Source organism: Leptodactylus fuscus, chromosome 6, assembly GCF_031893055.1.
Source record: "Leptodactylus fuscus isolate aLepFus1 chromosome 6, aLepFus1.hap2, whole genome shotgun sequence".
Taxonomy (NCBI): Eukaryota; Metazoa; Chordata; class Amphibia; order Anura; family Leptodactylidae; genus Leptodactylus; species Leptodactylus fuscus.
The window spans coordinates 104,735,354-104,748,429 of record NC_134270.1 but is presented as its reverse complement, the minus strand read 5'-3'; the positions used below and the strand labels follow the sequence as shown (position 1 = coordinate 104,748,429).

Genomic DNA, 13,076 nt, shown 5'->3' with positions numbered 1-13,076 from the left:
ATAGACGCCGGGGCCTGAGACATTGCTGCGCTCCTCTGCCCTGCATGAAGCCAGCAGCGGGAGGAGTGATGCTATTCCGCTCCTCCGTGCCCCCGCCGCTGGCTTCATGCAGGGCAGAGGAGCGCAGCGATGTCTCAGGCCCCGGCGTCTATCCCTTGCCGGCATCCGCCTCTCTAGTACAGCGGATGCCGGGTCAGTATCCGTGGCCCCTTCTCCCCCGGGGCCGGTCCCCACCGGCCCCGTACCTGTGAAGTTGCAGGCCGGCTCCTGCGCGGCGATATCGCAGGAGCCGACCTGTTCGGGTGACAGCCGGGAGCCTAATGAGGCTCCCGGGCCTGTCACTGCTATATTAGTATTACGGCTGGGTCTATGACCATCCCCCGTAATACTAATATACAGAATGTCCCATAGACGGCAATACACTTGTATTGCCGTCTATGGGACTTGCGATCAAGTGACCGCAGGTTCAAGCCCCCGGGGGGGAATAAAATAGTAAAAAAAAAAAAAAAAAAAGCTTTAAAAATATATAATAAAAATATGAAATAAATAAAAGTTCTAAATCACCTCCTGTTTTTTTTTCAATACAAGGTGATCTAAGAAATAGACATTCCCCAAAATGGTATAACTAAAAAGTACATCTGGCCCCGCAAAAAAAACCACTCTATGCATCCCCGTACAGCTGCAGGGTCACCTGTCAATGTGGCCTTGCAGCTGTTGCAAAACTACAACTCCCATATATTAAATATTTTACCAGTTTTTGCTTCAAAAATTTTTTTCCCTATTTTCCTCCTCTAAAACCTAGGTGCGTCTTATAGTCCAGTGCGTCTTATACCGTAAAAATACGGTAGCAATTTTATTTGCAAATAAAATAAAAAAGGATGTATAGATGATTTCATATAAATGTGAAAAAATATAAGTATCCCTATAGAATAAATTATTCTGTAGGGATATTTATAGATTTCTGGCTATTGTATTTAAGTTATGCTCAATATGGTTCATTTATCTATATAATTATATTTGCACATTGGGCAGTATATGATTTAATAGGTATACAGTGGATTCGATCATAGGGTGGGGGAGGCATCTGGGCAAGTAAGACATTTGTGCAGATTTCTATCCACTTGTGCTATTTATCTGCAATATACTCTAACCTGGGTGGTGGCACCTTCAGTTACATCTCAGGGTTGTAGATGCAACCGCCCAAACATGCCTGTATGGGTGGGTCTATCTCAGGTGTTCTGATTTCTGTTTATAAGGATTTCTCCTCTATATATATGTGCTGTAAACGCACCATCATCAGGATGTCAGTGAAGAAGCTGTGGTGTAGGCTATTAGTAGGAAGCTGTTGTGTGGCCCCAAAGAACAAGTTCCAGTAGTGGGCTCTAAGACCTGCAGTCTTAAACTGTATAAGGGGGCTACTATATATAAGGGAGAACTATTATATACACTCACCGGCCACTTTATTAGGTACACCTGTCCAACTGCTCGTTAACACTTAATTTCTAATCAGCCAATCACATGGCGGCAACTCAGTTCATTTAGGCATGTAGACATGGTCAAGACAATCTCCTGCAGTTCAAACCGAGCATCAGTATGGGGAAGAAAGGTGATTTGAGTGCCTTTGAACGTGGCATGGTTGTTGGTGCCAGAAGGGCTGGTCTGAGTATTTCAGAAACTGCTGATCTACTGGGATTTTCACGCACAACCATCTCTAGGGTTTACAGAGAATGGTCCGAAAAAGAAAAAACATCCAATGAGCGGCAGTTCTGTGGGCGGAAATGTGTTGTTGATGCCAGAGGTCAGAGGAGAATGGCCAGACTGGTTCGAGCTGATAGAAAGGCAACAGTGACTCAAATAGCCACCCGTTACAACCAAGGTAGCCAGAAGAGCATCTCTGAACGCACAGTACGTCGAACTTTGAGGCAGATGGGCTACAGCAGCAGAAGACCACACCGGGTGCCACTCCTTTCAGCTAAGAACAGGAAACTGAGGCTACAATTTGCACAAGCTCATCGAAATTGGACAATTGAAGATTGGAAAAACGTTGCCTGGTCTGATGAGTCTCGATTTCTGCTGCGACATTCGGATGGTAGGGTCAGAATTTGGCGTCAACAACATGAAAGCATGGATCCATCCTGCCTTGTATCAACGGTTCAGGCTGGTGGTGGTGGTGTCATGGTGTGGGGAATATTTTCTTGGCACTCTTTGGGCCCCTTGGTACCAATTGAGCATCGTTGCAACGCCAAAGCCTACCTGAGTATTGTTGCTGACCATGTCCATCCCTTTATGACCACAATGTACCCAACATCTGATGGCTACTTTCAGCAGGATAATGCGCCATGTCATAAAGCTGGAATCATCTCAGACTGGTTTCTTGAACATGACAATGAGTTCACTGTACTCCAATGGCCTCCGCAGTCACCAGATCTCAATCCAATAGAGCATCTTTGGGATGTGGTGGAACGGGAGATTCGCATCATGGATGTGCAGCCGACAAATCTGCGGCAACTGTGTGATGCCATCATGTCAATATGGACCAAAATCTCTGAGGAATGCTTCCAGCACCTTGTTGAATCTATGCCACAAAGAATTGAGGCAGTTCTGAAGGCAAAAGGGGGTCCAACCCGTTACTAGCATGGTGTACCTAATAAAGTGGCCGGTGAGTGTATAAGGGAGGAGCTATTATATTTACGGGAGAGACTTGGATATAAGGGGGCTATTATAACGGGAAACTATCATATATAAGGGGCTATTATAAAGGGAAATTATATACATGGGGGTCTATTAGGATGAACTATTATTAAGACAGGCTATTATTTATAAGGGAGGGACTATTTATAAGAAACCTATAAAAAGGGGGAACTACTATATTTAAGGCATCTTACTAATATTATGTGTTTGTGTGTGTTACTCAACCACGCAAAAAATGCTGAACGGATTTGGATGAAATTTAGCACATAGATAATTTGTAACATGGATTAACGCATAGGATACTTTATATCCTGGTAAATTACATGACTTCACGACTGTTATCAATTTATGTATCCTACTGATATTAAACTGCTCTTGACAGCAGGACAATAGTTCAGTAATTGCAGTTTGCTGATAAAGCCTGGTCTGTTATCTATCCATGTAAACACACAGATAACACTGAGTCCATTGTGTACAAGCATCTGCATATTATCTGATCTGCATAAGTATTCTGTGTCCTGTTCAGCCAGAGGGAGCAGGGGGGAGAGAAATACAGGAAGTGAGAAGCAAACACTGCAGGCAGAGTGCTGAGACACTGAGATAGGAAAACCCCTTTAATCCAAATTGGCAGTTTCCTAATTTTAAACATGCCGGGAAAACAAAAATCTAATTTGTCGCAAAATTCTCAAAAAAACGAGAGCTATGAAGGTAGCCAGAGGCGCAAAGTTATAATCTGAATTGTGTGTAGGAAAATGGGGAGCTATAATTGTTTTGGGGGCAGAAAGAAGGAATTATTAAAGGGTTTGCCATTGGAAGTGCTACACTACCTTCTTAATTCACTGACTATAATGGTGTTGTTGGTATATCAGCACTTGGTGCACCACTTTTAATTTTGCCCAGGGCACTTTGTCTAAAACTGGCCCTGTGTCTGGGTGTTGGACCCCAACAGATCACATACTTATTAGTCTGAAAATTCAAATTTGTGGCTGGAAAACCCCATTAAGGTTAAGGCCCCATGTAGCAAGCCATAGCCATAAAGTGCAGCGAAAAAGACAGCGGCAGAAACGCATCAATTTTTTTTTTCTTCCTCAGCACTTTTGACAGAAAGTTCACAGAGTTTGTTGTTAAGTACCTGGTATAATGGTTTACTGTTCCTCCAAAAGTGGGTATTCTACATTTTATCATCTCCCTTCATTGTAAATCTTCTGGACTATGCACTGCCTTCACAGTTGGCTCTGCCATCTTACTATTTCAGCTTTGCAGAAGACTCCTGCAAATGAAAAGAGTATACATAAATGCTACCATACATGTTATGCATTGAAAAAATGCCTCTCTGAAGTCACTTATAACCTGTATCTCTTCCAGAATCTAAAGTCATATATAAATATTTGAATAAGATTCTGGATTCATGCTTCTTAAATTGTTCTGTCTTTAGACCTTGTGGAAGATTCCCTAATCATTATTCTATACTTGATAATCTGTGGGTTAAATCCATAACCAGTGTATGACTTGCTGGTCACTGTGGTTCTTGGAAAACCACTGCATTGTTATCCAGAACTTGTTTGTGGTAACCACTTCTGTCTGTGCACCATCAGAAGGGGTGCACCTAGACTTTCTGCTGCCGGGCCAAACATGCCAGAGTGACTCTGGACCCAAGTACTATCACAAAGTGACTCAAATCCACAGTCAATAAAGGGAAAAACTATACACATTTAATATGTATCATTAATGTTAACACTGGAGAATTGGGTTGTTGCAATTTGTTCCAACAAGTGTAAAGAACGCATAAAAATGCAAACCTGTGCTTTAGTGAAAATCGTATTGTAAAGATTTGCCTATAAAGGTATAAGGATGCCACCAAGGTGGTTTCCCAATTAGATGGGACATGGATAAACATTAATCTGTTGCATAATTCAGCAAAAGTTTTCAGGCCAAGCTTAACACAAAGACCTACTGCATGTCAACAAGCTTTGGTGAATCTCCTAAGCAGCAATTCTTAAAGAAGAAAAAAAAAACTTTTTTTTTTTTTTACATCAAACATTACCACATATCAAGGTACAGAATAAATAATAAATGTTAGACTGGACCCTTGTCTAACCTGTGTGTGTACAGTAACATATCCCCCACTGTAAATGTAGTCAGTCCAACAGTGGAAACAGTGTAGTCAAACTGGAAAGCTACAGGTTTATAGAGGATGCGGCAATGCATTTTGACGCAGGACTTTCTCTGCCAATTTTCAGCGGTCTCTAGGCTTCTTACCTTCTCTGCATTACCTTGCTAGAACATGAAGTCACTGCAGGTCCTTCACTTGCAGCATCTTTGCAGATTGATGTGCCCTGTAGTCAGAAGAAAGTGCCACCTGAATAGGAGTGTTCACCTCACTTATGAAAGGTACATTCCTATCTCCTGGTCTTAGACTTATTGCTAGGCACCTATTGTCCTTTATTTTCACTTCTGCAGACTTGGAGAAATGGCTGAAAACCGGAACACCATCCTAGTCAAGACTATTTTTTCCAAAGCAACTCTTTTGTGGCTCCTTAAAATATATCTGCCTCACATTAGTACCTTTTTTAATCAAGGTATATGTCATTTTTTTTATTTATAAAGGAAATCTCTTGCCTGTCCTGAAGAAATAACTTTAAAGATGTCTCTGTATGAATTTCTTCACCATTCTTCATTTAAAGGGAGTGTGTCAGTAGCAAATCAGCTATAAACCTAATCACAGTATATTGTTCTGATGTTTCTGTAGTTTCCAAATATGTGTCTCCTATTCAATTTTAAAACCTCATTTAAATAAAAATTGCTGTTTTATTAATACGTAAATAAGGGGAAAAATGCTTTGAGGCATGCTTTAACTTGCCTGGGCTTTGCTCTCAGCTCCAGCTAATTTACTTAAAAATGGGTCTCCAAAGCTGAGTAACACAGGCATATTTGGAAACTGAAGAATAAACCCTACAAGGTTCTGGGAATAGGTTTGGAACAAATTTACTATTGACAGACTCCCTTTAACTCCTAATGTAATGGGCAGACAAATAGGGTGACTCAGGTATTTCTATTGATTAGTTACTCAATTAGTCAAGATAGAAGCTGTGAAATTACTTAAAGGGATTCTACCATTAAAAACTTTTTTTTTTCTCCCTAACACATCGGAATAGCCTTGAGAAAGGCTATTCGTTTCCTACCTTTAGATGTCTTCTCCGCTCCGCCGTTCGGTTAAAATCCTATTTTCCACTGGTATGCAAATGAGTTCTCTCGCAGCACTGGGGGCGGTCCCCAGAGCTCAAACAGCACTGGGGGCGTCCCCAATGCTGCGAGAGAACTCTCCAGCATCGCCTCTATCTTATTTAGGAATGTCCTCTTCACCGTGTCTTCTTCTGGGGGTTGGCTTCAAACTTCTAGGCCTCAGGCTTAGGGCAAAGCCAAGTGCACATACCCGCGGCCACAAGAAAAATGGCTGCTTACACAGTATTGTAAGCGGCCATTTTCTTGTGGCCGACGGGCATGTGCAGTCGGCTTTGCCCTAGGCCCGAGGCCTAGAAGTTTCAAGCCAACCCCCAGAAGAAGTCACGGTGAAGAGGACGTTCCTGAAGAAGATGGAGGTGGCACTGGAGAGTTCTGTCGCAGCATTGGGGATGCCCCCAGTGGTATTTGAGCGCCTGGGACCGCCCCCAGTGCTGCGAGAACTCTTTTGCATACCAGCGAAAAACGGGATTTTAACCGAATGGCGGGGCGGAGAATACATCTAAAGGTAAGAGAAAAATAGCCTTTCTTAAGGCTATTCCGACGTGTTAGGGAGAAAAAAAAAGTTTTTAATGGTAGAATCCCTTTAAAGTAGGCCTCCTTGAATCCATAGAAGGCACTCATCTGCCCTCATTATCTGAGGATGAATAAGTCAATTTACCATTCTAGAGATGGCATTGCTCTTCCTGAGAAGGAACTGGCCAATAACTGAAGAAATCTTGCGTTGTCATTGTAACCTATGAATTTTGCATATTTATCTACCAAAACTTCAAGCAACATTCTGCAAAGAAAAATCATGCAATGACTTTCAGGACTTAGTTGCTTCCTTCCTTTCACATCCCACACAATTCTTGGGGTACAATTACAAACTCTGCACTTACTACTCCAGGCTCCAACATAGGAATTATTACTAGCATACCCAGTAATCTCATACTATTATATGAAAGCTAGGCAATAGAAAACCAATCAATGACGCTGTCAATGAGCAATTTTTGTGATATTACTTCTAGAGATTAGATCAACTTGAATGTTTGCTCTTCATTTTAAGTGGACAGTACAGTTTAAAAAAATGTGACCGTCTACCTCCCCAAAAAACGAAAAGCCATGTAGAATGGTATAAAATAATAAAAGTAATGCACACCTTACCAGTCTCCACTTCTCCTGCTACTTCCTCAGTATCCTTGGTCTCTGTATGTTGTCTTCCAGTGATCAAGCCCCAACATGGTCATGGGCCCTATACAGACAATCACTGGCTCTAATCGAAACCCATCTACACTGTTGAGGTTACCCACTGTGGCCAGAGACTGGCTGTCGCATTTACATTTCAGGATGTCATTATTTTAGGCCAGGATATAGTAGAGTGGTGGGGTTTCATTAAAAAGGGGGGGGGGGGGGGGCAAGGGCAGTGAGGAATCAGTCATGTGTGAGATAAGAAGCCTAGGAAAAAAAAATCCTAGCCATATATGACACTGCTCTAAAGTCCCCTAAAACAATATATAACATGATTTCGAAGTATGTAGCAGTGTGTTCACCTACAATATTAATCCAAGTTTAGACTCTTTTTAACAGGTATATTCACCTTATGTACATAGACACTTGTATTTCTAAAGAACCCCTATAGGTGTCCTTTGGGTATTATATTATAATACACACATTACACATTGTATTGTATTACAGTAGCACACTAGCATTACATCAGTAAATGATGAAAACTGACATGTATTATATCGCTGCCCAATACGTGTCCAGCTGTCACCAAACAAGAGGAAGATGAGACTCCACGGACTGTTATATTTATCCCAATACACCCGCCCCACCCCACCCCCACCTCCCCATATAGCGGTCACCAACTAAGAGGAAGATGAGACTCCACGGACTGTTATACCCCAAACCAACCGCCCGCCCCATCCCCACCTCCCCATATAGCGGTCACCAACTAAGAGGAAGACGAGACTCCATGGACTGTTATACCCCAAACCACCCACCCCACCCCCCCATACCCACCACTCACCCACCCGAATCTAACTCCCCCCCCCACACACACACTTTACTAGCTTTGGCAATGTCAAATATCTATTCGGACGTGCCAATAAAGCTTTTTTTGATTTGATATATAGCACAGTGTATAATAAATGGGGGGAGGGGGCACACGGTGGCTCAGTGGTTAGCACTGCAGCCCTGCAGTGCTGGAGTCCTTGGTTCAAATCCCGCCAAGGGCAAAAAACCATCTGCAAGGAGTTTGCATGTTCTCCCCATATTTGCTTGGATTTCTATGTAAAAAATGTATCTACATTACAAAAAAAAAGTATATAAAAAGTAGTATAGCACAAAAAATATAATATACACGGAGCTAGGAAGTGACTGGCATATATATATATATATATATATATATACACACACACACACACACAGTATAATAAGAAATATATAACATACATACGCTGACATATATTTATACATAGTACAGTATACCAGGACATATAGTACACAGAGCAAAGCAGTGGTATATATACATGTATTATAAATAGTGTATTTTACAGTATACAATACAGCAGAACATACATATATAACATGTAGTAGTGTAGTACATATATAACATGTATAGTGTAGTACATATATAACATGTATAGTGTAGCACATATATAACATGTATAGTGTAGTACATATATAACATGTATAGTGTAGCACATATATAACATATATAACATGTATAGTGTAGTACATATATAACATGTATAGTGTAGTACATACAGTATATAACATGTAGTAGTGTAGTACATATATAACATGTATAGTGTAGCACATATATAACATGTATAGTGTAGTACATATATAACATGTATAGTGTAGCACATATATAACATGTATAGTGTAGTACATATATAACATGTATAGTGTAGCACATATATAACATATAACATGTATAGTGTAGCACATATATAACATGTATAGTGTAGCACATATATAACATGTATAGTGTAGTACATATATAACATGTATAGTGTAGCACATATATAACGTATAGTGTAGTACATATATAACATGTATAGTGTAGTACATATATAACATGTATAGTGTAGTACATACAGTATATAACATGTAGTAGTGTAGTACATATATAACATGTATAGTGTAGCACATATATAACATATATAACATGTATAGTGTAGTACATATATAACATGTATAGTGTAGCACATATATAACATATATAACATGTATAGTGTAGTACATACAGTATATAACATGTAGTAGTGTAGTACATATATAACATGTATAGTGTAGTACATATATAACATGTAGTAGTGTAGCACATATATAACATGTATAGTGTAGTACATATATAACATGTATAGTGTAGTACATATATAACATGTAGTAGTGTAGTACATATATAACATGTAGTAGTGTAGTACATATATAACATGTATAGTGTAGTACATATATAACATGTATAGTGTAGTACATATATAACATGTAGTAGTGTAGTACACAGCACTGTACATAGTATACAGTAAAGCAGCAGTACATGTATAATATATACACACTCGGGCAGTGACTGGAGTGTATTATACATAGTACAGTGTATAGTACAGTATGCAGCACATCATATAGTACACAGTAAAGCAGGACATACAGAATATATAATATACACACTCGGGCAGTGACTGACGTGGAGCCGCAGCGCTGAGTTCGGAAGTGAATGGGGGCGGGACGCATGCGCAGTGCGGCTCTGGCTGTGTCTCTGTCCCCGGGTCCCTCCCGAGTGTGTCCCGGTCCCCGGGTCCCTCCCTCCCTCCTTCCCTCCCGGTACCGGCTCCATCCCCCCCCCCGGCCAGGCGGATGTGCTTCAGGAAGCGACCGGGCTCCGGTGCTGCCCAGATTGTAAGTAGCAGCTGCCTAGCAAATGGGAGATCAGTGCATGGGGCACCGGGAAGGGGTCCCCGAATCGTTACTTGGAGCTCGCACCGGTATAGGGGGTCGCCGGGTGCAGGGAATCCCCTCCCTAGTTGCAAGAGATATAATTGTACTCCCTCTATCCAGCCAAACATTTCCTATAAGCCTTGCATCCTTAAACTACCCCTATACCGGGCAGAAGAGAGGTATTACTACTACTCTCCATACCCACCCATACACACTGTACGGTCCTTTCTGCGCCCCACACGGACTCTCTGCATGCCACTTTACACACACAATACCCCTCACCCAAACTACCCCCATTCTGAGCATGAGAGAGACCTTAGTATTTTGTGTGCCACTTCTACATACACTGTGCCCCCAGCTCCTCAAACTACCCCCACACTTTGCTTAAGAGCTCCAGAACTACACAGCATGGCACTTATCCATACACTGTACCCCCTACACCTCCAACTGCCCCCACACTGTTCTTAAAGAGATACATTCCTGCACTGAATAACACTTATATATACACTGTAGCCATTGCAATCCAGACTACCTCACATTGTTCTTAAAGAGATACACAACTACATAGTATGGCACCGATACATATACTGTACCCCCTGAAACTCAAACTGCCCCCACAGTATTCTTAAAGAGTTACATTCCTGCACTGATACATACACTATAGCACATGCACTCAAACCTATCCACACATTGTTTATAGAGATACTTTACTATTCTGCATGCCACTTAAACCTAAACTGTACCCCAAACTACCCTCACTGTTCTTCACAAATACCCCTCATGCTGCTCACACCCCTACCTTCTCCTGCCTGCACTACTTTGTGCAGTGAGATTTGATCCTCTCACTGTTACGACCTCACTCATCCTATTGGAAAAGCAAGAGCAGTGCTCTCAGGGATGAAGGCCCGCCCCTAGTGCACCAACATTTGCATAAAATGTCAAAGTTAACCTTCTATAAAAGTAGCTACATAACACTGTAATACCCTCTGTAACTTGGTGGTTGTAGTTGAATATGCTTGGGAGACGGAGAGGTGGTAAACTCCCTTTAAGAAATATATTAGTGCAGTGCATGGCACTTGTACACACTGTACCCCCTGCAAATCAAACTACCCCCACAATGTTCTTAAGAGATACATTGCTGCACTGCAGGGCACTTATACATACACTAGACCCCCTGCACCACAAACTCCCCTCAGACTTGGCACAAGGAAGACAGCAATACCCTCCATTCTACACATGCAATATATTCTACATCTAAAACTACCCCATATTACTACCCTCTGCAGACTTCGTACCCCTTGCAGAGCAAACTATGTCCCACGACTGTACTCAAGAGAAGCTGTACTGAGCCTCATGTCACTTCTACCGACAAAGTACATCTTGCTTCCCAAACTGCTCTCCAATTGTCCTCAAGAGAGGCATTTGTACTGTCCATGCCCCTTATACTTACCCCCTGCTCCCTAAAGCTCTCCTGTCACTGTGCTCAAAACAGACATTGCGATTATGCATTTCACTTGTACAAGTATAATACCCCCTGCATCCCAAACTACTTACTGGTCACATATCAGGTGTTACTACCCTCCAGGCCACTTATACACAGTACCCCAAATGATCCCCACTTTGAGGACACAGTAGTCTTTACTACATTGCGTGCCACTTATAGATACAATGTATTACTGTATATAGACATCCCTCACACTGCACCATAAAGATATTACCATGCCCACCACTTCATGCAATAACCCTTGGAATTCAATTAATCCCCCCAAATTATTCCCATACTAGGCAAAAAAAAGACAGTACCACTAATCCATCCATAAACCTAAAAGCTTCCTACACTGCATCAGACCACTACCACAACACCACACTCTGGAGGCATTTGCCTCTCAACTGCTTTCACAGCAGATATTACTACCGCCTACCCTTCCCCTGCAATTTAAAAGTACTTCCATATGGGGCACAAGAGAAGCATGAGCTCCCTTCATAACTCTCTGCATTCCAGGCCCCATTGCACTCCAGATCACTTCCTGTACTGGATACAATTTCTACCCCGTTCTTGATTTAAAACTACAAAGGAGTGATAACTTCCGTCTACATATTCACTATACTATACTCCATGACAACTTCTACTGGTCACCACAGTGACTTGGTGCCATTGTGAGCCCTACCCCAAGTAGTTTGGTCAATTATCTCCCTGTATGTTACTTGAATGGAGTTCCGATGAGTTCATCATTTATACCAGCCAATTTTAAAGCTGTAGGCCCCCTGAGACAACCATAGGCCGTCTCATGTAAGACCGCAGCTCTGTATAGAGGTCTTTGCATTCCTTTATCTGCATGTGTGTGATACACTGTATATCAAACATTAGAATGATACCCTGTATCACTGAAAAAGATCTTTGCACTCATACATTTATACTGCATTAACAACCCCAACCCAATTGGTTTTTGTCTACATGATCTCCATTCTGCAGAAACCTCATAACTGTGGAGGAGCTGTATTGTATTATACACTGTGTATGAGTGTATTGCACATGGTGTGGTTACTCCTGGGTGTTTTGTGCATGTCCATGTGTGAATTAGGGGAAGTGAATATGTGCAGGAGGGGGAGGTGGTAGTGTACAGGATAGCTGTATATGAACACCGTACAGTGAGTACTGTTAGGTGAAGCAGTTAATTGTCCTTGTCCATTGTTGTGTATACAGTGCCATGTTATGCATTAGGTGAAGTGTTGGACCTTGTAGTGTTATGGCCTGTAACTAAATGATTCCTCGGTTACAAAAATCTCTAGCCAAAGCAAAAGGGGTTTTCACTCTTTTCAATGCCTCAACTGTTGGGTTCAGAGAATTGGTGTGATGCCAACTTATGTCTTTCTGGTATCTCAGAAAGTAATGAAAAGTGGAACAGCCCTTTAAGGACTAATGTTTGGCTTGTTAGCATTATTACTAAATTACCACATTTTATGAATTGTTTCTGTACATTGTACTCCATAGGGACAAAATGTAGTGCAAGTGCCCCCTTTTCTAACATGTTTAATGTCCTTCATAGATGGCTTCCTTCCTCAATACAGTGCTAACAGATGCACCAATGTGATGGTTCTGCAGTGCTGATATAAGCTGAAGCCCCATGTCGCTGAAAGCTTTTTTTTTTGTTGCAGATTTTGCTGTGGATTTGGCTCAAAACTCGGCAGCAAAATAGACAACAAAAAAGCTTTTCTGCAAT

General features: G+C 41.6%; 1 protein-coding gene across 2 annotated transcripts in view; it reads left to right on the top strand.

Moving 5' to 3' along the window:
- The window catches only part of RGS19 (regulator of G protein signaling 19), a 52,908-nt gene that overhangs the window by 17,993 nt on the left and 21,839 nt on the right, over positions 1 to 13,076 (top strand). Inside the window, exon 1 of one of the 2 annotated variants that reach the window (XM_075276959.1) lies at positions 9,672 to 9,816. The exons of the other annotated variant lie outside the window; for it this stretch is intronic. Within the exon in view, the coding sequence (XP_075133060.1) occupies positions 9,775 to 9,816 (42 nt within the window). The 5' untranslated portion in view covers positions 9,672 to 9,774. Of the gene's footprint in view, positions 1 to 9,671; positions 9,817 to 13,076 lie in introns of those variants that run through there. 2 annotated transcript variants of the gene reach the window in all.